Genomic DNA, 23,256 nt, shown 5'->3' with positions numbered 1-23,256 from the left:
GCTGGCCCAGTCCTGGCTCCCCTCGCATCTGCATTTGTCAAATCAGTAATCATCTGAGTTGTCCTGGGTGCATTTTCACATCAGATATTACACATGTGTGGGAAATGTAATTACATCCATGAGCACATGCGTGAACACACCGAACAGACAACCACTGGGTGGGTCCTGTGGTGACAGCTGGATGGCCTTGCTCTCTGCCTCTTTCACACCCTAAGGGCAAGAGGCGCAGGCTGTTACCTGCTGGGCAGTGTCGGGCACACCGCTGTCCCTGAAGACATGAGATCTCGGACTTGTCAGGACCGGGGGCCGTCACTTCCGAGGTGCCAGGTGGGCAGAAGTAACCAGCAGGACACGTCCCCCACACCTGTCCGCCTCTAGCAGCAGGGAGAGGGGAGGGTAAGGGGAGCAGGTGAGGGTCTGAGCCCCCGGCTGGGGAGCCAGGAGATGCCTGCCCTGGTTTCGGGCCATTTCACTGTGACCCACAGTGGGAAAGACCTCTGACCTCTGCCCAAGGAGTGCATGTGAGTGTCCAAGTGTAGGACAGAAAAAAGAGAAGATGGCGCAGCGGAAATGAACCTGACTGGCATCTGCGAGGACGCAGGTTCGATCCCTGGCCTCGCTCAGTGGGTTAAGGATCTGGCGTTGCCATGAGCTGTGGTGTAGGCCACAGACATGGCTTGGATCTCACGTTGCTGTGGCTGTGGTGTAGGCTGGCAGCTGGAGCTCCGATTTGACCCCTAGCCTGGGAATCTCCATATGCTGGGGGTGTGGCCACAAATTTAAACAACAACAACAACAAAAAGGCAAGTCCCCTGCAGTGAATAAAGCAGGTGTGGGCCAGCCCTGGGCACCAGTCTGTGCTTGGCCCCTGCACCCACCCCAGCTTCTGGGAGAAGCTGCATCCCTGGATTTGTTTTCTCTACCGCCTTGTAGAGCCCAGTACATAAGGTTGGCTCAGGGCTCAGGGCTGCCAACTGCAGGACGGGCCCCCAGGAGCTTAGAGGCCCTGCTGCCCTCGCTGTGGGGGGAGGGGGAGGGGCTGCAGGCACTGCCCGGGCTGGGCTGCCGACCTCCAGCTCTGCAGCAGGGGAGAGCAGACCAGACACTAGCACGGCCTCCTGACACGAGGACAGGGACCCCAGAAGGAGCGGCTGAGGACCCCTCTGCTTTTGCCTTGTAAGGAGAAGAGGCCCCTTTGCAGCAGGCTCTCCTCTGCTCCTCCTCTGGGGGCCCCCATTCCTGGTCTCCAGAAACTGCCTTTAGCACAGGCTGGGAGCTTTCCCTGGACCAAGGACAAGCACATGCTTCTGCTCAGCCTGGCTCCTCTGGGGAGCTGGGCCTGACCCTTAGTCTCTGGAAAGGCTAGAAGCCAGGGACCCCACCCTGGAGGCTGCGAGTCCCAAGTGGAGAGTCTCTCGGTGACCCCTGCTCTGCAGGTGCCACCTGGTGGGGAGGACATTAGGGTGGAATTTCCCAAAGGCCTGTTCGCTGGTCCGTCCAGCCCAAGCCATTATACGCGCTGTTCACACCCTGGAGCCCCAGCACAGGGCACTGGACGGAATTGTCCATCTGTCCCCTGAGTGTGTGTGCGGGACCCTGGAGTCACCTAGGCCACGAGGTGCTTCCTGCAAGGAGCTGCCCTTGTTTGGGGTGGGGACTGAGCTGAGCTGGTTTCATGTCTTTCCAATCTTCCTACAGCTCGCATGTCTTTTATTTATTTTAGAATCAAGTGTGTGCTCATCTTCCTAGCTCTTGGATTGTCAGGCTTTTCCCTCGCTGTTCAGGCCTCTGAGGCCCTGGCCGCCTTACACCCTCCCCCCCCGAGTCTGGGGGCCTTGGCACAGGCTAGGGGACCCACTGGGCCTCTCCACGCCGGGGGTGGTGGGGGGCGCACGTCGACAGCAGTGGCAGGAGGTGAATGGCTCTGGGCTGTTACTGACCTGCAGTAGTGACCAGGGGGGCAGATGGAACAGTCGCCCTCTTCCCGGAGGCCCCCCGTGTCCTGGGGAGTGAAGGTGCCTGGAGGGCACGGAGGCGGGGCCTGTGTTCCTGGAGGAGGTGCGGCTAGTGAGCATGTGCAGCCGAAGCCTTGGGTCATGTCCATGCCCGGACGGGCCTGTTCACAAGGGGCACCTCTGCCCCGGACCCCCCACCCATCAGCATCTCGCTGCCCCCGAGGGTGACAGGTTTCGGGGGCTGCTTTCTCAGAGCCCACCCAGTGACACGGTGGTGCCCTCAGCCTCTCTCCCCAGCAGCGCTGTCTCGTTGCAGGGTTTTCAGAGAGCACTTTTGGGGAGAGGGGCTGGTCATGTAGCTGTGGGCTCAGTGAGGTGCCCCCACGTCACAGCGTCTCCCCTGGGAGCCCCCCGCCCCCCACTCTCTCTCCATAGCGCCCTGCTGCCCCATGGCTGGGGGGGTTGGCCAGCCCCTTCATCCTCCAGCTCAGCATCCCAACCCCGCCCGTCCTCAGCCGGGGTCCTGGGGGCTGCAGCATTTCCATGGGCACCGGGGCTGTGCTGCTAGGTAGAGTGCACACAGCTCGAATGGACACTTCCTGGCAGGGAGAGCAGTTTAGAGGGAGCAGCTGAACTGGGAGTAAGAAGCTGAAAGGTGTGAGCTTGGGGGGGGAGATTGAGAGTGAGTCGGCACCCAGCTAGGGTGGGCCGAAGGTCTGGGTGGGGGGCCTGTGGAGCCAGGGGGACTGTGTCCCCAGAGAGGGGCTGTCCTCGCTAAAGACTGTGTGTGTGTGTGTGTGTGTGTGTGTGTGTGTGTGTGTGACTCATACATGTAATCATGTCATCACCAGGACAGCAGGGCGTGTTATTTGAACTTGGGATATCCTAAATATTCTGAGGTAAGAGGTCGCTCATTTAAAAGGGGCGTGACTTTCATGCCACAGGCACTGGAAAATCGAATACATGCATCACCAGCAGATCGAATGGGATGTGGTTGTCACTCCTGGAATTGCAAGAGGATTTTTCTCCAGGTTTGCCTAAGACATGACAAAGATTATGAATTTTGTGGACACATTTCTGCCTGCTGGGCTGCCTGGGGACAACCCATGTACGTGCCTGTGTGTGTCTGCGTATGTGTGTGCCCCTGTGTGCACTTGGGGGCATATACTGTGTGTACATGTTTGTGTCTCTGGAAGTGTGCGTGCGCCTGTGAGTTGGTGCGCCTATGTTTTTATCCGCATGTGCACTGTGAGTGTGTGTTCAGTACCAGTGTGTATGTATGCATGTGTGTGTATTTGCATGTGCACACGTGAGCTGGTGTGAGGGTGGCCTCACGCACAGCGTGTTTGGAGTCTCTGTGTCCCTGCTTTCTCACCTCTGGCTTCCCCAGTGCCTTGACACCCCCGCAGGGCCCCTCCACCCTGAGCTCAGGAAGCCACCTCAGATTGTCACAGCCGATGACCCCTGTTTGCCAACATCCTGGTCTAGGTTGCTCGCTGGGGACCCCCAGGCTGAGGCACAGCGCGAGCATGGGTGTCAGTGGATGGAGGGGCTCCGGAGGGTGGGTGGGGGTGAGGAGCGCGCGCTCACTGCTGGTCTTCCCAGTGCGGGCTAAGTGCCTCACACGCGCTCCTTGTTTTTTTTGTGTGTTTATTTTTTGCTTTTTAGGGTCACACCCACGACATATGGAGATTCCTAGGCTAGGAGTCTAATCGGAGCTGCAGATGATGGCCTGTACCACAGCCATAGCAACGCCAGATCCGAGCTGCATCTGCCACCTACACCATAGCTCACAACAATGCTGGATCCTTAACCCACTGAGCAAGGCCAGGGATCGAACCCGCAACCTCAGGGTTCCTAGTTGGATTCGTTTCCACTGCACCACGACGGGAACTCCTACCCCATGGTTTTGCATGAAGGGAGGGCAGGAGGAGGGTGGGGCACTGAGGGCTCCTGGACATACCTGCTGGGCAGTAGGCATGTGCTGGACAGAGCGCGGGCACCCTGGTCCCGGGATGTGGGCAGTAGAAGCCAGGTGGACACTGGAGGCAGGTGTCTGAGCCCAGGGAAGGCTGGTACTCCCCTGGGGGGCATAGGGCAGGCCAAGCAGCCCCTGGTAGGCAGAAGCGGCCCTGGGCATTGGACAAAAAGCAGCACCTCTGAAAGCCAGGCAGGGTGTGGTTGGGGTGCCTAGGGGCTAGGGTGAGTGCTTGTCCTTTCTGGTTGGTTCAGGCCCTGACACCTGTGGTGCAGGAGGCCAGGAGGCTGAGTGGGGCAGCCGGAAGAGCAACGGGGTCCAGGAGTTTCCTCCTGTGAGGAGCTAAGAGCCCCACAGTGGGAGGACCCCAGCCTGAACCCCAGTTCTTGATGACGGGCCCCCTCCCGCCGCCTCCGGGGAGGTACCTGAGGGCAGAGGACAGCCATGGGACCAGAGGCCCGGGGGCCCCAGGGGCATTCAGAGCCCGCCACGCAGGAGCCAGGGGGAGAGCTGAGGTCCAGGCTGGGGCAGAATGAGCCAGCTGGGCAGGGCCTGCAGCTGTCCTCAGAGACGCCACCTGGACAGAGAGGCCCACGCTGTCATATTGGCCCCAGAAAACAGACCTCCCACTGCTCAGCTGACTGCCAGGGACAGTGGAGCTGGCACGATGTGTGCTGGACGAGGCCGCTGTTGGTACCTCTGGCACTTTGCAGGCAGAGCCCCACACTGGTTAGGGTTAGGGTTAGGCTTAGGGTTAGGGTTTAGGGTTAGGGTGGGGAGCCTCACATCCATACCCAGGCTCAGGCTGGTTCCCTGAACCCCTGTCCACCCCACTGGGGGCCCCAGAGACCCCTGCCTCTGTCTGCTGAGCAGGGTCGGGGTCAGGGTTGGGTTTGGAAGGAGGGCCCACAGCGGGGAGGGTTAGGGAGGCACAGGCCTGGTGCTCACCGGGGCTGCTCCTCGTCATCCCCGTGGGGCAGGGCACAGGGTACAGAGTTCCCTTTGGGCAGTAGTGGCCTTGAGGGCAGGGTCCACTGAGGGGGAAGGCAGAGTGTCTCCAAGGAGTGGGGCTGGCGGCGCCCCCCTCGCAGTAGAAACCTGCTGAGCAGGGCCCTTGAAGGCAGAGAGATGCAGGCTTTAGGGCAGCAACAGAAACTCTCCCTGCTGCCTGCACGATGCAAAGCCCAGGCCCTTCCTGACCCTGCCTGCTGTCCCCGACCCCGGAGAACCACAGACATCAAAGTAGGAGGAGGAAAAGTCTGGGAAAGGAGGAATTACGGCGAGGGAGGCGGCAGGAGGAGGAAGGGACAGAGCTCACGGGAGGAGGCGGCCGGCCCGCCCCAGGCCAGGCTGTGGCCCTGCCACGGCATGTCCTGGGGGACGCGTGAGGCAGGGCCCGGACATCTCTGGGCGCGGGTACTTACCCATGGGCTGCCTGTTGCCTTCCCCGGGGCAGTAGCTCCCTGCCGGGCAGGGCTGGCAGGCCCTGGAGGAGGGACTGCCTTCTCGTGGGTTCAGGGTTCCCTCTGGGCAGGGACGAGGAGAGGGTGTCCCCTCTGGGCAGTAGTGACCTGTGGGTCGGCCGGGGGGAGAGAGCTCAGCGTCCTGACCCCATGCTCTCTGTCACGTGTGCAGTGAACACAGACAGAGGGTGGAGGGGTGCCGGCCAGTGGTTTGGAGGGGGCGGGCTGTGACCCCTGGGCTGTCTCCGCTCCCTTTCCCAGGCTGCGCCTGCCCAGTAGACTGTGCCCCCCGCCTACTCTGCCTCCCCCAGGCTGTTCCCCCCGCAGAGTGTGCCCCCACCCCCGGGCTGTGCACCCCTGTGGTGGGCTGTGCCCCTCCCCCCACCCAGGATGTGCCTTCCTGGGCTCTGCGCCCCTGTAGGTTGTGCCCCCCTCTGGACTCTGCCTCCTCCAGCCTGTTCCCCACTCTGGGGTGTGGCCCCCCCCCAGGCTGTGCCTCCCCCTGGCTGTGCCCAGCTCCTGGGCTCTCAGACCAGCACAGGAAGTGGGAAGAGGCTGTGCTCTCTCTCCAGCCACACCAGGCCTCTGAAGGGCATTTGTCTCGCCCTGAGCCCTGCAGGTGGAGGGCCTTGGGCAGGGGCCAAGGGGAGGCCCTGGGAAGGCACAGGGACTGTGGGGGGTGGGCCCATGAGGGGTTGATGGGGCCCTGGCCCATGTGTGGACATGGCCTGGCTTTCCTTGACCCAGCCACTGGACTTGTGATGTGCTGCTGGGACGACAGGGCGGAAGGACCCAGGCCCTCACCCGGGTGCTATGTGCCTCCCTGGCTTGTCCCCTGTTCTCCCCTCAGCCCTCCAGCCAAGGCGTCCCTGGGGCCACGAACCTGCTGGGCACAGCTCACAGTCCAGCTCCACAGTGGCCCCTGGTCTGGGCCCGAATGTCCCCCGAGGGCAGGGGTGTGCAGTGGCTGAGCCGGAGCCCAGGGGACAGAAGTAGCCCTGGAGGCACGGTCTGGGGCTGCTGAAGGCGGGACCTATGGGCAATGGTGGGTCAGCCCAGCCTGGGGGACCGTTATTTCCCAACATCCTGGAGACATGGGCGCAGGCCCTGTAGCCCCCCCGCCCCTTGATTCTTTGTCTGATTCCGGGCGTGTTGGCTGGCAGGGGCCCTCCGTGTGTGACTGTCTGCCATGGCAGCTGGACAAGACTTGCCCAGGGAAGCTCTGCGGGTCCCTGGGAGCTCCAGCCTCTGGGGACCCTGGCTGATGAGTGCAAAGCTCCCTTTCTCTAGGACGTAGCCCTTGCCCATGCTGGTCACACTAGGGCCACCAGCCCTGGGTTCCCTCGGTGGCCTACAGACCCCACTGCTTAGGCCTCTCTGCTGGACCAGGAGCTGCCTGCCTTTAGAGATGGCCAAGGCCACGTCCTGACCTTGTGTGTCCAGATGTAACTTGGGCAAACCAAGTAGGGTCACAGCCAACGAGATCCTAGTGTTGTAGACCTCAGACCATGCCCAGCCCCGGAGAGCCCACCTGTGCCCAAGGCTGCACAGTAGAATCCCGCAGGGCAGGGCTCGCAGGACCCCTTGCCCTCCTGGGGCTGGAACGTCCCGTTCTCACAGGCCCTGGGCTGGGGAGATCCCTCGGGACAGTAGAAGCCAGGTGGACACCGGAAAGATGCAGGGGCGGCTGAGGTCTGGCCAGGGGGACAGTAGTGACCTGCTAAGCACGGCCCATCCGGGAAGCGTTTCCCGACCCCTGTGGAGAGAGGGTGGGGCCGGGGGGCCCAGCTTTAGGTCCCAAGGGAGAGGAGGAGAGGGACCTGTCAGAGGGGGGGCCGAGGGGCTCAAGGCACCAGGCTTTGGGGCCAGACTCTGCACCCCTCTGGGCTCTGCTGCCCACCACCCCTGCAGCTGTGCAGGAGGTCTCTCTGAACTCAGGCTCTTCGTCTGTAGCAGAGGGTTCTGTCAGGAGGACAAATGAGTTAAAAGGCCTGTCTGGTCCCACCCCATGGGATCAGGTGGAGCCAAAATCAGAGCACCGCATGAAGGACATAGCCGCCCGGCCGTGCTGTGTGTTGGAAGGGCGCCAAGCCCAGTGCCCTCCTGTAGGCCAGAGGGCAGTGCTCGCGCCCCCAGCCTTATCCTCGGGTGCTCCTGTGGGGATCCTTAGGGGCCTGTTGACCCTGTGGGGGATGCACGCTTCTCTTCTGCTGGTTCCCAGCGTCACATACCACTCACGGCCCAGCTGCACTTGCTCCAGGTGGCCCGCGCGTAATGGGGCAGACCCCCAGCACTGGCGGATGCACAGCACGCCTCAACACGGTTCCAGCTGTGTCCACCCTCTCAGCTTGGGGCTGAATCCTAGAGGGACCCCTGAGTCCTGCCCCTGGCTGCTTCCTGAGCAAGGCTGGTAAACTTCAGAGCCTGTAGCAGCCGCTCCACGCCACCGCCCCCCACCAGGCCCCTCCAGGGATGAGGGTGGGGCTGGGTTGGGACATCTGTGAACTCGGTGTTGGGGCCAGGTCAGCTTTGCCATCCCCCCAACCCCTGTCCCTGTGCCCAGGCCTCAACCAGGGTCCCTTATGGGAGGCTGTAGGAGACCTAGGGTGCCCACACTCAGGCAGGCTACGTGTCTCTGGGACAGACGGTTGAGTTGAGAACACTTTAAAGTCCTGGAGAGACGGATCTTATCACCTGAATCTGAGCAGAACTGTCCTGCAGGACATGGCCTGCAATCCTCAGCGCTGCGTGCACCGGGCTTCTCTCGGAAGGTGCCCCTGGGGCACGGGTGCTGAGTGGGGGTATGGGTATCCGAAGGGCAGTAGTAGCCAGCAGGACAGTCCAATGGCCAAGGAGACATGGCTCCTGGCCCCTCGATCCTGTATGGACAGAACCTGTGGACACAGCCTGTGGGTGGTCAGGAGTGAAGCATCAGTGGCTTCCACACCCCCAGGCTCGCAGGAAGTGAGGCTCCTCCAGACATGGAGGGTTTGGGCAGAGGAAGTGGACGTGCAGGTTGACAGTGGCCTTGTGCCTCAGCCTTGGTGTGAGGCCTGCAGGCCCTCCAGGCCCCCGCACTGGTGTTAGCATGCATTACCCTGGGTTATGCGCGCAGTGGGGGCCTGGGGTGCCTGTGGTCCCCAGTCCCTGCCACATGCTGGGGCCCGGGGAGTGGGCATCTGACGTCACCCGGACAGAGGAGCAGCCCACCCGCAGAGGTTCTCACTTGCCGGCAGGGCACGTCTTGCAGAGGCTCTGTCCAGGCTCATCCTGATACTGCCCCGGGGGGCAGAGCTGGGGCTCCGGGCTGCCCGGGGGGCACGAGTGCCCAGGGGGGCAGAGAGTACCTAGAAAAGCCGAGGGAGGCAGTGATTTCCTCTTGGGAGACACCCATCTCCTTCCAGCCAGGCCCCAGAATGGCCACTTCTGACTCCCTGGTGTACATGTGGCTGAGGAGGGGGTGTGATTTGGGGCCTGTGACACTCCTGCCCACCCCCCAGCTCAGTCCTGTGAGTGCCGTGGGGAGCTGTGTGCAGGGAAACCAGCCCTGCACTGAGGGGCCACGTGGCGGGAAGGCCTGTGGGCGTGGGCTGGGGGGCACAGGGAAGGCCTCTCCAGGCTGGGGCCTGACTCCCAGGTCAGAACCACCTGTCACGAAAAGGGTTCCCAAGGTCCTGTCCTATAAGATGTTCCTAAAAACACAGCTTCTTTGGGGAACTGTTGTGTCAACCAAGCCCCCGGGAGAGACTTGGCTGCCGTGACTCAGAGCCCAGGCAGTGGGAGGGAGCCCACGGCCCTTGCAGGCTTGGCTGCCGAGGACCTCTGATTGCCGGCGGCGTGAGAGGCCAGGGTCAGTGGAGCTCACTTAGGGGCCAGACACCGGGAACGCACAGGGCAGGATCAGAAACCTGTGCTCTGGGAGTTCCCGTCATGGCCCAGTGGAAACAAATCTAACTGGGAGCCATGAGGTTGCAGGTTCGATCCCTGGCCCCACTCAGTGGGTTAAGGATCTGGTGTTGCCGTGAGCTGTGGTGTAGGTCACAGACGCAGCTCGGATCTGGCATTGCTGGTGTGGGCCAGCAGCTGAAGCTCCGATTAGAGCCCATGTGGAACTTCCATTTGCCTCGGGTGCACCCCTAAAAAAAAAAGGAAAAAAAGGAAACCTGTGTTCTGGCTCCATGTTGTGGAGGATGAAAGAGTGTTTATGTTTTCATATATTCACTGTGTTCATTTCCTGGACTACTTTATGAATTTTTTGGAGATGCTGTCTTAGACTGGCTGTCCGGGATGGGGGTAGGGGCTGGAGTTACAGGGGGGACCTTGGGGGAGCCCCTGAGAGCTGCAGTGTCAGAGGAGCCTCGTCCTTGGCCCAGAGCCCCTTCCCATGCTGGCGCTGTCAGGTCACTAGCTTGGCAAGAGCAGGGACCTGTAGGGCTGGCCCCCAGGCCATTCTCGTGAGGGCTGGTGGGAAGCCCGCCCGAGGATGGAGGTCACCCCCAGCAGCGTGCAGGCTGGGTCCCGTCTCTTCTCTGAGCTCTGGGTGCATGGGGAGCCTCTGTAATGCACGGTGTCCCCAGCCCTGGTCACAGCAGGCTCTAGGTCACCAGAGCCCGTCTCACTGCTGTGGGGCCATCGGAGCCTGAGCTCAGTGGGGAGCCGGCAGGCAGTGTCCCCTTCCAGGCCAGCTGGCAGCAGGGCGCACAACACCCGCCCCTCGCAGACCGTGAGCTGCGTCTGCCCTTACCTGGACTGTGCCCAGAGACAGAGGCCCTGGGGCAGAACCAGCCTCCTTCACACGGGGCCTCCGGGGAGCTCAGGCCAGCCCGTGAGCAGAACCAGCCCGTGGGGCAGGGCTGGCAGTCCTCCAGCGACGTGGCCCCGGGGAGGGGCAGGAGAGAACCTGCAGGGCCACACACTCTGGCCACCACCGGAAGGCCTTCTGGACCCCCGGCCACCTCTCCCCTGGTGGCTGCACAGCTGAGGTGTGTCTCATCTCCTGTCTGCTGCCAGGGGCCACTCACTCTCCCTGCAGCTCTGTCATCCACCCCACCCGGCTCACACACGGAGCCTGGGCTCAGGCTCAAAATCACCCCGTACGTCACTCCACCCACAAACCCACTCTATTTAGAAGCAGAATGGACATTGCTCTTTTGGGCCAGTTTGGGGTTCTTCTGTGTTTCTCCTGGGAGCCTCTGCAAGCCTTCCCCTCTCAGGGCCCCAGAGCAGACCCCTGCCTGCTGGTGCCCATCTGTCAGGGACTCACCAGGGGGACATGGAGTGGGCCTGGGGCTACCCTGGGGACAGAAGTGGCCTGGAGGACAGAGATCTCCTGTGATCCCATCAGTGGGATTTGGGACAGAGGCTCCCCGAGTACAGTGGAATCCTGCATGGCAAGGCCCGGACACGGCCACCAGGCCAGGCCGGAGACAGTAGGAGCCTGCAGGGGAGACGGAAAGACAGGGCTCCTGGATTCGGGGCACCCCAATCCAGCTCGGGGCACCCATGTCCAGCTCGGGGGCACCCCACATGCAGCTGGTAAATAAATGTGTGCTGGTCATTCGTGCACTGCGGGCTGTGGCCAGAGCATCCCCGCCTAAGCCAGGCCTGAGTCCCCCCCGCACTGGCCGGAGGACGTGGCCTAAGGTGGCTGGAGGGGTATGACACTGTCCCCTTACCTGGCTCACAGGGGGTGCAGTCTGACCGCTGGGCACCCCCTCTCTGCGGCTTATAGGTGCCCCTGGGGCAGGGGAATTGAGAAGCAAAGGCAGTGGAGGCGGGGCAGTAATGGCCAGCAGGGCACTCCTTCCCTGCAGGAGAGGAGGTGTTTGCCGGGCAGAAGAAGCTGCAAGCGGACAAGGAGGGAGCTGGGTCGGAGGGCTGCGTGGGATGCAGTGAGGCAGGAATGGCTGCCTGGCTCTCCCTCCTGCCACGGCCTCCGGCGCTGTCACTGGGCTGGCGACACAGCGCTGCTGTGGCTCAAGGGACTGGTGGTGGGGTTTGCATGGAGCTTAAATGGTAAATTGCAGCAAATGACACTCAGCTTTGAAGTTAGGAGTGACGCAGCGCTACCCAGCAAAGAGATTGAGACGTAAAGATGGCAGGAAGGAGCACGAGTTCTGTGCCGTATCAAAGTCCCAGAAAACTCAGGCTCAAAGGGGACTTAGGGAGCATCTGATCCGGTCACCTCCTGTCGCAGGGAGAGGAACCGTGTGACAGCTGGACACGGGGGCCCTGAGATGTCTCTTTACACTCACCCCTCAGGACAAGGCTCGCAGTGGCTTCGGGCAGCCAGGACACTGAGGGTGCCCGCCGGGCAGGGCCTGGGGGCAGCAGTGCCCAGGGGGCAAAAGTGTCCTGAAAGAGAAGTGACCGCTCAGGTCAGGGCTGAGGAAGCCCCTCCCTGGTGCGCAGAGCAGCTCTGTCCTCAACTGTGTCCCTGGAGGGCCGCCACCCCTGGGCCCCCATTTGGGGGGCAGGTTGGGATCTTCCTAATGCCCCCCACCCCCACAGTTCCCCCTCGGGGTGACCCACGGGGTACCTGCAGGGCAAGGGCCACCGGTGTGGTCTTCCAGGGAGCCGTTGGGGACGAGGGCCCCCCTGAGGCAGAAGAAGCCTGCGCTGCAGGGCCCAGAGGGGCTGGTGAGGCCAGAGGAGCCACAGTAGTAGCCGGGCGGGCATGGGGAGCAGGCTGCCTGCAGGACACACCCCATCAGAGTGTGTGACAAGCTTGGACCTCAAAGGCCGCGGGGGTCCAAACAGGCCCTCCCCTCACCCAGACCCTTCCCTAGGCTAGGCTCTGCCTACCTCTGAACTGAGCTTGATGCGTGGGCTGAAGGTGCCCGGTGGGCAGGGTTGGGGCACAGCTGAGCCCCTGGGGCAGTAGTGTCCCTGAGGACAGGGGCCAGCCCCCTCTGCAATCAAGAGACAAATCATCCTGGTCACTGGGAAGGACAGGGTGAGATGTGGGTACTCGAGCAGCACTACCTGCATCCCTGGCACAGGCTCTCGCCGCTGTGGCCACATCCTCTGACCCGGCTACTCTACCACAGCAGGCAGAGGTGTGCAGACGCTTTTGCTGACATGGCTGATGGCATCTGGAAGGGGCCCCAGAGGGAAGGGCTCAAGTCGAGGGATGGACCATGTCTGAGGCAGGGGCTCCACCCCAGTTCTTGCTGCAGAAGCCTTGCAGGGCGCCCTGATTTCCCCGGCTTCTAGAGCCGCCTGGCTCTCTTCACCCCCTTGCCTCACCAGGCGCTGCACCCACGCTTCCTCCAGGGCTGCTGCGGGGGAGGGAGGGCCCAGAGCAGAGATTGTGGGAGCTGGGCCGGTGGTCTCCCCATGCTGGGGCCTCCCTAGGGCTGCAACCCTGGGCCTTCTGGGTAGTGACACGTGTCAGAGAGCTGGACTGGTCAGTGGGCCCGGACGCCCAGCTTGGCTACGGACTGTGGCCTTAGGCAAAGCAGACCCAGTCCCCCTCCTCCCAGAGACGGGGTGGCCTGGGTCACGGGAGTTCGCCTTTGGGCCCTGGACTCAGAGCTTTGGGATCTACCGCATGCAGGGAAGCTGTGTGTGTTTTCCCTACACGTGTTCTCTTGGAAGAGTGTCCACAGAATCCACGGGTGTGCAGAGAAAATTTAACCCCAGAGGTCCAAGAACACCAGAATGATCTCTTGGCTACACGTGAGAACTCCTTGGGACGATGATCAGATTGACCGTGTCTGGCTCTGTCCCCACCCGAGACACTCTGGCCTGGTGGCCTGGTTCTCCCCTTGCCCTGGACCAGAGGGACTCCAATGTGTGGCCTGGCTGAGGGGAGCTTTGTCAGGCTGCCGAAGTGTTGCCTTCAGCCTGGACGGTGTGGGATGTGGGTTCCCGGGGGGGCGTACCCCAGGACGGACAGCGGCTGGAGGGAACGAATCCCAGGGCACAGCTCACCGCTGGACCAGGGTGTTCCACCCACCACGAACAGGAGCCTGGGAGCAGGTGGCCCAGGCCAGGTCCCCGGGCCTCTGGCGGGAAAGGATTCATCGTCTCTCTGGGTGACCAGTGAGTGAATGGAGGGCCTTGAATCTCCCCCCCAACCCGAGGGCCTCGGGAAATGGGGCAGGGGCTCAGCCTGTCGGGAAGGACCCCTTACCTTCAGTGCCGGCCTCCGGGTTGGGCCGGGTGGACCCTCTGGAGCAGAAGAAGCCCTCCCAGCACTGTCCACCAGCCTCCGTAGCATTGGCCCCGGGGCAGAACCGGCCCCCGTCACAGGCCCGACATGCCTGCAGGCTGCCCAGGCCAGGCACAGGGCCATAGGTGCCCACAGGGCAGGGCTGCCAGTCGCGCTCTGTCCCTTCAGGGCAGTAGAAACCTGTGAGGGGCAGGGCCGAGCCTGAGGCCTGAGGAGGCCGCGGAGGGAAGCTCTGGGACCTCCTCGCTGCAGGGCTCCTGCCCGGGAGCTGGAAATGCTCCGAAAATGTGGGGTTTGTTGCCCTCTCAGGATGTACAGGTCAGGCCTTTGTCAGAGGAACCTTGGTGGGGGCGCAGGGGGTGGGGGCTGCCCTATAGGTGATGGTCCCCACTGGTCCCTCTGGCTTTGGGCCCTTCCCTCCATCAGCTGGGCTGCTGGCAGGACACTCACCTCTCGGACACAGCCGTGGCCTCAGTCCTGGAACACAGTAGTGGCCACTGGGACAGAGGTGACATTTTGCTGTCTGGGTGCCGGAGGCGTAGGAGCCAGGAGGACACGCGGCGGGCTCAGCCATTCCTACGGGGCAGGAGTGCCCTGGGGAGCACGCTCGCCCTGAAAGCCCCTCCACGGGGGTGGCGGAGATCGCCCCTCCACTGCAGGACATGCTGGGAAAACACAAGCCAGCAAACGGTCTCAGCAGAGGAGAGAGGCTGAAGGGCTTGCACCCACGGGCAGCAGGTGGACTTCAGGCGGGGCCCAGGACCCTTCCTACCCTGCTCGCTTCTGAACATCCCCCCTCGTGGTCGCCTGCCCTCTGGCCCGGCCCCCAGAACGGGCAGCCTGGCTCTGCTCGGGGGGTGGGATGGGTGGTGGCAGAGATGAAATGTGCTGCCACAAGTCTGGAGGCCGATGTCCTTCCAGTGACCTTGTCTGCAGTGTGGCCTGACCTTCGCATGCAGTCGGGGTGGGGGGTTGGCCTTTCCACGCTGGTGGGCGCTTCCTCCTCTCAATCTCTGATAAGAAACCCTGCACTGGGGCCAGCTCCTCACTCTGGGGACATGCTTCCTGTCTGTCAGAGGAGACAGGCTGTTCGCCCACCCTGGGTGGCAAGGGACTGGCCAGATGGGTGGGTGGCCACCAGAGCAGAGTTGCTTTCCAGAGCAGGGCTGACATTCTCCTGGGGTTCTGCTCCCTTCCTCGGACCAGGTACCAGGTGGGCATCGGGCTGGGACAGGAGCTCCTGCAGAGGTTCGGGTGAGAGAGGAAAGAGTGGAGGCCGTCTCGCCAGCCCCTCTGGCTGAAGGAGGACCTCGACAGGGCTGGGCTCCTGCCCCCGGCCTCTCTCCCTCTGGGCAGTGAGGCCAGGGTGCCTCCCTGTCGCAGCTTCCAGAGGGCACGGACCAGCCAGCTTTGTGTAAATGAGAGACACCTGCCTTCCTGCCAGCCAGGGCCAAAGTGGGGGGATACCCAGCCTGAGAAAGCATCCTGGCTGGGGGACCGAGGCCCGAAGGGCAAAGTAGGAAGGCCAGTCACAGGAGGGAGGTTTCCTGAGGTCCAGGCTGGAGGATGGAGAGGGGAGGACAGCTGGGCAGGGTGCGGGGCAAGGGGGGGGCGTTCTGTACTCAGCCCTGCCCAGCTCAGCACTGCCCTTTGTTTAGGGCCTGTGCTGGGCACAGGGCTCCAAGCACGTGGAGACCCTCTGGCAACCAGCAGAGGGGAGAGAGGGACGTGACCTTCTGCCCTCATGTGAGTCGCGGCCCCAGAGCTGGTGAGGTACCCTCGAGGCAGAAGTGCCCAGCGGGGCAGAGGAGGCCCCGCGCCCCGTTGGTGGGGTCCTGGCTGGTGGCTCCGCCCTTGCACCAGTGCCCTGCAGCACAGTCCCCTAGGAGGAAGGATGTGAGGTCAGCTGTGCCTGCTGGGCCCTCACAGCACAGGCACCAGAGGCCACTCCTGCCCCCCTCATCCCCCACGATGGCCACAGCCTGGGGAGTCCCTGCCCGAGGCTGCCTGGGCAGCCCCAGCAGCCCCAGGCCCTGGCTGAGCATGGCCTGTACAGGCCTCCTCTGCTCAGTACCAGGCTCCTGGGGCAAAGCAGGTGTGGGGTCTGGGCCAGTGGGGGAGTTGCCTCCCTTGGAGACTGTCGGCTGCCCAGCCTGGGTTTGCCTAATGCATCAGGTCATTTGCAGTGTTTTGTACAGAAGCTGCCCCTGCACCCCAAGAAAGCAGCACTGCTAACAGGGGCAGGGGCGCGGTACACGGCAGAAACACCCAAGAGCCTGGTGCTGGGTGGGGCTGGGCTGTACTTCTACTCTGAGGCAGTGATGGGACACTCCCCAAGCTGGTGGCATCAGAATTGCCTGGAGGACCTTCTGACACTGGCCAGCAGGGCCCACCTGACTTCCTGAGGTATGGTTGGGGGCCCTAGGTTTCTGACGTGAGGTCTTGGGAGGCCAGTGGACCCCTTTCTCCAGCCCCACAGGCCTGCGCTGCTCTGACCCCATGTTGACCAGTGACCCAGGTGCATGGAGTTTCCCCTGAAGCGTCCCCTCCTCAGCTGGGTCTGGTACCCAGCACTCAAGCCCATCCACTGCCTACGGCCTCTTCTGCCTGTAGGACATACCTTGTGGTGCCGTGAGTCCTGCCAGCGCACAGAATTTCCCTGCAGGGCACAGCTGGCATTCGGTGATGCTTCCTAACCCTTTCCGAGGGCCGTACGTGCCCACTGGGCAGCTGTGCTGTCTGGCTATGGTGGTGCCCGGGGGGCAGTAGAAGCCATGCGGACAAGGGTACAGGCTGAAGTCCTGGACGGGCCCAGCCCGGGAGTCACAGTAGTAACCTGGCCAGGAGCGAGGGGTGCTTAGGACTGTCCTACCTGAGACGTCGGTCCCAGCAGCAGCTCTTGCACGAGGCCTGAGGCCCGGGGCCTGGGGCCTGGGGCCCGGGGAGCAGCACCCCAGCCACGTCCACTCTGCCTCCACCTCCAGGTCGTCACTGCCTCTCACCTGCTGGGCACTGCCCACTGGGGGTCTGGAGACCAGCCTCCTTGCAGTAGAAGCCGGCTGGGCAGGGCTGGCACTCTGAGTTCCTGGTTTGCTTTGGGAGGCGGGAGAAGGTGCCAGCGGGACATGGCATGGGCCTGTTGGATGCTGCAGCTGCGGGCACAAGAAGGCTGTGTCGCCTTGCTGAGGGGAGGCCACCGGTCCAGGGAGTAGACTCCTTATGGGCAGCAGCTGTGGACTCAGCCTTAGACGTGGGGCGGGGCTCGTCATGACTTCCCTTCTGGGACCCGTGTCGGCCCCGTGTCCCTGAGGCCCGGTCCCCTGGCCCCTTGACAGCACATGGAGACCCATGACCCTTTGCCTGTGGCTGGGGGGCACGGTCAGAGCTCACAGCCCTGAGCACTGATGAGGCTTTGGGGGCGACAAGGCCACAGCCCCCTGTCCCTAGCTGTCCACACCAAGCACCTCAAACCACAACAGCCCCCCAGGTGTATTTTAGCCACACCCTCTGCGACACTTCTTCGCTCAGAGTGACAGCTGTGATGTCCCCTTTCTGGCTCTTCCTGGCTGCCCCAAGGTCCAGAGGCCAGTGGAGGAATGGGGTCTGTGAGCACCCGTGGGACAGAGGACAGTGGGGCAAGGAGACACTCACGGCAAAAGGTCCCAGGGGGGCAGGGGGCCCCTGTCAGCCCATCCTCTGGAGCTGGAGATGCTGCTCCTTCAGCACAGAAGTAGCCAGCCTGGCAGGGCCCACTGGGTGTGGAGAGGCCTGGGCACGACAGCAGACATGAGCAGGCTGGTCCTGAGGGGGAGGCTGGGCACTAGGTCCCATTCTCCCCTCCGCCCAACCCTGAGAGCGGGTACTGCTCCATCGGGGCCTGAAGCCGCGGTCAGCAAGCGGTCAGGTTCAGCGGACGCGGCAGGGGTCTTGGCCTCAGTGTGCTCTCCAGCCCGAGGGGGACCAGGAGCTGGGGCAGGCAGAGTCTAGGTCATGTCCAGGTCCCAGGGGCCGGTGTGTCCAGCCGCAGTTGGGCTGCCTTCCTCTCCACGCCCTCTGCGTGGCCCCCTGAACTCGCGCCACATGACAGCAGCGGGAGTACGTAGCACAGCCCTGCCCTGAGGTGTGCCAAGCACCCACCCCCGAGAGGCTATGCAGACAGCAATTCTCAGTTTTCAGAGGAAATAGGTGTCTGCCAGCTCTCAGCACGTGGCCCGGCCTGGGTCACAGCACGACGCCGGAGGGGCTCAGTCCTTACCAGGGGTGGCGCAGAAAGATCCCGGGGGGCAGGGCGTGGGCTCTGGGCTGCCCTCAGGGCAGAAGGAGCCAGCCGGGCACTTGCCCCCCGTGGCTGTGGCTGGGCACAGGCAGTTGGTGCTGGTGTAGTTGTCCAGGTCGAAGGGGCGGGCGGTCCACGCTGCCAACACGCAGAACCAGCCTGGGGTGGAAACCAGGGGTGGGGGGTGGGGTAAGCACTGGGGCAGGAGGTCGGGCAGTGATGGGGAGGTCAAAGGCTGGCTTCCCCCAGGCTGAAGGACACCCCTGCAGCCTGGAGCTATGCCGGGGAGAGCCTGGGTCACCCAGGTCCAGGGGAGATGCTTGGGGAAACGCACCTGCGTCACAGGGCCCGGAGGTCTGTGTCAGGTTCTCCTGGCCGCAGTAGTGGCCCGGGGGACAGGGAAGGCAGCTGTCCAGGCTCTGAGTCAGTGGGTCTGGGTTGTAGTAACCCCGAGGGCAGGGGAACTGGGTGGCGTACCTGGTGCCTGAAGAGCAGAGTGCAGGGGAGGGGCCCGCAGCTGCGGCGGGAGTCAGGGCCGCTGGCTGCTGCTGAGCTCTCCTGTAGGCCTGTCCCAGTAAACTCCTGGCCTCAACCCAAGGCCCTCTCTCCTCGTCAATCGCTTCCACCAGACTCCCCAGGCTGGGCCGGCCTGGGCTGGGGTCCACACAGCCACAGAATATGCAGGATTCATCTTCCCTACGGCTAACTTTACTGAAGGGCATGGGCCAACATATTGGTAATTTAAAATGTTTATTTTTCAGCCAATGAGGGTGTATGATGGAATGGAAAGTAAACCTGTCATGCATTTTAAAGATAAAGCAAAGGACTGGATGAAACAGTGTTCAAAGCCAGCCGCTTGGGGCCTGGCCCCGGGCCTTCAGGCTGTGCAGCTGGAAGTCCCATGAGCAAGGACCCCTGGACGCTCCTCAGCATCCAGAGCAAGAACCACAGCCCGGGGCTGAGCCCAGGCTTCGCACTCACCTCTGGGGCAGTAGAAGCCGGCGGGGCAGGGGTGCCCGCTGTGGGCGGTGAGGCCCTCGGGGCAGTAGTAGCCGGCAGGGCAGGGGAAGCAGGAGGCTTGGCCAGTCAGGTTGCTGTAGGAGCCAGCAGGGCACGGCTGGGGGAGGCTGGTCCCCCTGGGACAGAAGTGGCCTTGGGGGCAGGGGCCCCCCTGCTCTGAGAGGCCTGAGGAGCAGGAGGAAGCGGAGTGAGGGGAGCTGGCCCTGTCGCAGGGGAGCCTGAGGCGGCCAGGGCGGTAGCCCCAGAGGAAACGTGGACCTGGGCTTGGGGCAGAGGCTCAAGGGTTTGCTGAGAACTCATGGCGATGGTGACGGCTTGCACAGCCCCTTCCAGACCAAAAGCCTGTGCTTAACCGTGTCACACATTTATCACCAGCATCGCAGGAAATCCCTCTCTGGTGGGTGGGCAGGAATAACGACGCAGTTCCACTGGGGACGACGTCCGGAGACGTAACTGACCCAAAGACCCGCTTTCTTTTTCCTTCCTTCCTTCCTTTCTTTTTTTGGTTTTGTTATATGAGCTTAAAATTTTTTTTTCCTCTTTTTTTGGTCTTTTTGCCTTTTCTAGGGCAGCTCCCGCAGCATATGGAGGTTCCCAGGCAACCTCCCTAACCCTAACCCTAACCCTAACCCGATTAGGGTCTAATCGGTGTAGACGCTGGCCTACACCAGAGCCACAACAACATGGGATCTGAGCCGCGTCTGCGACCTACACCACAGCTCATGGCCACACTGGATCCTTAACCCACTGAGCAAAGCCGGGGATCAAACCCACAACCTCAGCATTCATAGTCGGATTCGTTAACCACTGAGCCACGTCGGGAACTCCTCAAAAAAATTTTTTTTTTAATTCAGGTGTAGCAGAAGCCTGATTTTCTGACAGTTCCTTGAGGCGCCCTTGCCAGAGGCCCTCTGCCTGTTTATTTCCATTACTAAGAGAACATTCCTCCCCCATGTGGTTGTAATGACCCAGGAGGGCTGGTTTTGGTTTGGGAGGCTTGTCCTGGCTGGACTGCTCCCCCCCCCCACCCCCGCCACAGCCCCGCCCGGGGGACACGGCTCCCGCAGTCTTGCTCCCCTCCCGACTCCCCAGAACTTAACCTCCCACCCAGGACCCGGACTTTTGCTTCACAGGTTTTCTGGAACAATGGAAATGTTCCAGAAGAGGGGTCCCGAGCGCTCTGGCCCAAGTTCCCGGCCCCCCACGGACTGCAGCCCTGCTCTCTGTGCCTCCCCAGAGGTCCAGGAGGGCTCAGCTCCTACGAGGGTGGGGCAGTGGCCACTAGAGGTAGCCAGGCATCCTGGGCACTGACCCTCACCCTCTGCACCAGCTGCACATGCCCAGCTCATGTGGGGTGGGGGCAACAGGACAAACTCAGGGACCTGCTGGCTGGTCTGGGCAGGCTCCCCTCGTCCTCCCTACCACGGGGAGGGAGGGGTTTGATTCAGAAGGTCGGTGGGCCTGGGGTGGACTTGGGGTGCAGGTGTGACGAGACCCCCGTGCCTGCAGTGTGGGGGGCAATGAGGCCAACTGTGAGGTGCTGTGGACAGCGCAGGGGGACAGAGGCCAGCGTGTTTGGGGCAGTGGTCAACACTGCACCCTCGGGCCGAGGCGTATCTCAGCTCCTTCTCAGTTTACCTGGTGCCCTCTCTCCTTGATGCCCGCCCCATGTCACCTGCCATTGAGGGGCCCGCCTCTATCTGCGTGGCCAATGCAGGGCCCACTCCTGTCCTGAGGGGCTCCTCACCTGCTGGCTTTGGGGTGGTGACTCCTGCCAGACAGAAGTAGCCGGGGGAGCAGGGCCCAGAGGGGCCAGTGAGGCCAGATGCTCCGCAGAAATGGCCAGAGGGGCAGGACAAGCACTCAGAGGCCGTGGAGAGGAACATCCTGGGGACATAGAGAGAAGCCTGGGCAGTGAGCCGGGGCGGCGCCTGGGGCAGGAGAAGGTGGGTCACGGGCCAGGCGACTCTCGGGGTGGCAGGTGCAGGCCTTGTGGGGCGGCCTTTCGTTCCTCCTCCCGCCGTGTCCCTGGGATTCCTTCTGCTTTCCCGGCACCCAGGGCAGAGGGCGGGCTGATGCCTGAAGCAGCGGCCGGGCTCCCGAGATGGGTGCCTGGTGACAGTGGTCCCTCTCCACCCTAAGGCCCAGTTCAGACCCAGGCTGCCTGGGGCCACGGACTCCTGGGTCCCGCAGCTGCAGCCAGGATACCCAACAGCCCTTCAGCTACTGGCTCCACTGCAGTCCCCTTGCTCTGGGTGTCCCCTCCTGGGGGCGGACAGTGTCTGACGGTGGGGAGAGGGGGCCCTGCTCACAAGTGTGGCACAGGTGGGCACACTGCGTTCTTGATGCTTTTCTCTCTCGGGCGTGATGTGTGTCCGAGCCCCCAGCAGCCAACACCGCCAGCCTCTATTCTGGCCAGCTCCTGCCCCACCTTCTACTGCTACTTGGGGGGTATCCCCCCACAGGCCAAGGGCGTCCTGCTCTCTCCGGCCCATGACCCTTCGTGGCACAGCAATGTGGCTGGCGAGGTGGTCAGTGCAGGAAGAAGACAGTTCTGCCCACCCCCCGACCTCCGGGGCTGGGGCAGTGACACTTACCGATCTGAGAAGGTGCCCACAGGACAGGGGAGGGGCACCGCCGTTCCTACTGGGCAGAAGTGGCCCGGAGGGCAGGGCCCCCCTGCTGTGGCCCCGATACCTCCGTGGGGGTGGGTGGCCTCAGCTCCTGCCCAAAATCAGGAGTGGGTGACATCACAGACCAGCCGCTAGCCCGGAGCCGGTCAGCCCGAAGCCCCCGCCTCCTGCACGCCCTGCAGCAGGAACCCCTCCTGGAAGAGGGGCTGTGTTGGGAGCTGCGGCCACAGCACCTTGACAGCCAAGGCAGCTATCAGGCCAGGTCCTGCCCCCGACCCCTGATTTCCATGGGGACGATGGGGGAGCCCGGGTGGGGCTGGGATGTGTCACCTGAGCTAATTACAGCCTATCTGGGGGAACCCTGCCTAGGACCCCGAAGGTGGGGAGAGGGCCAGCATTTGCCCTGTCAGGAGAAGTGTGGGGACAGCCCAGAGGGCTGGGCCTTGGGGCCAGCCTGGGGAGGAGCCCGGGGTCAAATGCTGGCCTCTGTGACACTGGTTTTGGAAATCTCATCTTGACCAAGGTTTTCGCTTCCATTTATTGCATTCTGTCCCCTCTGATCTGCCGAGCCTCTTGGGGGTCGGATGGGGCGCATCAAAATTTGCCTGTGGAAGCCTGAGTGTGTACACATCTTCACGTATGTGTGCAAAGTGACACAACCGCAGGTCAGACTCTGAAACAGGTGGCCGAGGGTGCAGGAGGAGGCTGAGGGACCGGCTTAGATGCACAGACGCCATTGCCACAGCACTCGGGGCACTGAGGACACAGGGAGGGTCACGTGAGCCGTCTTGGGATGGAGGAAGCATGGGGTTTCATCACCCCGGGACCCCACAACCTCCCCCTGGTGGACCCGCCTGAGAAGCACAAGTGCCACCTAAGGGGGCTGTTGGGCTGGTGTTTCTCTCTCAGATGCACGTGGAGGTGCTGGCCTTGGCCACAGACGACCTGCACGGGGCCCCAAGGTCACGATCCCTGAGGGTCCTCCAGCCAAGGCATACGATGCACCATCTGTGCCCCCCGTGCTCAGCCTCGCTCTTAACAGCTCCCTCATCCAAGGTCTCCTGAGGCTGACCTGGGACGGAGCCCGGCGGGGGCGGGGCCCGCAGTGTCCCCAGCTCCGAGGAGGGCGGCAGGATGGAGCTGCTGCTGGGCCTGCCCTGCTGGAGGCCAGCACCACCCTGACCCTCCCGGGCCAGTGATGCGTTGACTGGCACAGGCCCTCTGTCACCCAGGTCCGGTGTTATGACCACATCTTACCCTCCCGTGCTTGGGTTTCTTTAACTTTTGCCTCAACAGCACGCATCCTCACACTCCTAGCATTCCTATCAGAAGCTGAGTTATGTGATTTCCCCCCTAGGGAGTGGTGCCCCTGGCTTCTGTCCTTACTCACCGTCGGTGGCACCTCCCAGACCCCCAGCCAGTGAGAGAAGAGGTCGCAGTGAGCTGCTGTTCCAAGATGCAGCCTGGACTGCCTCCCGAGGACAGACCCCGTCTGCCACCCCCGCCCCCATCTCCTCACCTGCAGCACTCGGCTGGCAGCCATGGGCTTGGCTTTGGCCCTGCCATGGACTGGACATGTCCGGGGGGCAGGTCAAGGGTAGGTGGCCTGTGTCCTGGGGGCACGTCCTCTCTTGGTGGCTCTCTTGGCCTGAAAGCAGAGTGGCTTTGTTCATCCTCCAGTCCTGTCCATCCTGCTGTCCCTGGTTTCCATAGCAACCATGCTCTGCTCTGAGCCAGTCCAAGTACCTGAGCCAT

At 62.8% G+C, this 23,256-nt stretch overlaps 1 protein-coding gene across 1 annotated transcript in view; it reads right to left on the bottom strand.

The window, feature by feature from the left end:
- LOC146398447 (uncharacterized) overlaps positions 1-23,256 on the bottom strand; it is a 29,537-nt gene that overhangs the window by 3,688 nt on the left and 2,593 nt on the right. Inside the window, exons 3-28 of the mRNA XM_084981166.1 lie at positions 23,021-23,149; positions 21,466-21,592; positions 20,616-20,755; positions 18,830-19,033; positions 18,183-18,332; positions 17,828-18,007; positions 17,224-17,340; positions 16,575-16,724; positions 16,193-16,408; positions 15,350-15,454; positions 14,671-14,812; positions 14,023-14,237; positions 13,534-13,752; positions 12,201-12,307; positions 11,935-12,088; positions 11,651-11,750; positions 11,072-11,238; positions 8,623-8,743; positions 8,091-8,290; positions 6,928-7,152; positions 5,358-5,504; positions 4,882-5,046; positions 4,359-4,510; positions 3,919-4,087; positions 1,941-2,049; positions 238-374 (exon numbers count right to left, since the gene is read on the bottom strand). Coding sequence (XP_084837292.1) covers positions 238-374; positions 1,941-2,049; positions 3,919-4,087; positions 4,359-4,510; positions 4,882-5,046; positions 5,358-5,504; positions 6,928-7,152; positions 8,091-8,290; positions 8,623-8,743; positions 11,072-11,238; positions 11,651-11,750; positions 11,935-12,088; positions 12,201-12,307; positions 13,534-13,752; positions 14,023-14,237; positions 14,671-14,812; positions 15,350-15,454; positions 16,193-16,408; positions 16,575-16,724; positions 17,224-17,340; positions 17,828-18,007; positions 18,183-18,332; positions 18,830-19,033; positions 20,616-20,755; positions 21,466-21,592; positions 23,021-23,078 — 3,976 coding nt within the window. The 5' untranslated portion in view covers positions 23,079-23,149. The remainder of the gene's footprint in view (positions 1-237; positions 375-1,940; positions 2,050-3,918; positions 4,088-4,358; positions 4,511-4,881; positions 5,047-5,357; positions 5,505-6,927; positions 7,153-8,090; positions 8,291-8,622; positions 8,744-11,071; positions 11,239-11,650; positions 11,751-11,934; positions 12,089-12,200; positions 12,308-13,533; positions 13,753-14,022; positions 14,238-14,670; positions 14,813-15,349; positions 15,455-16,192; positions 16,409-16,574; positions 16,725-17,223; positions 17,341-17,827; positions 18,008-18,182; positions 18,333-18,829; positions 19,034-20,615; positions 20,756-21,465; positions 21,593-23,020; positions 23,150-23,256) is intronic.

This window comes from Sus scrofa, chromosome 11 (assembly GCF_054392235.1).
Source record: "Sus scrofa isolate SSC_HxYL_T2T_F1_AM1 chromosome 11, Sscrofa_HxYL_maternal_Yorkshire_Landrace_v2.0, whole genome shotgun sequence".
Taxonomy (NCBI): domain Eukaryota; kingdom Metazoa; phylum Chordata; class Mammalia; order Artiodactyla; family Suidae; genus Sus; species Sus scrofa.
The sequence above is the reverse complement of the archived record's forward strand: the minus strand, read 5'-3'. Positions and strand labels throughout refer to the sequence as shown.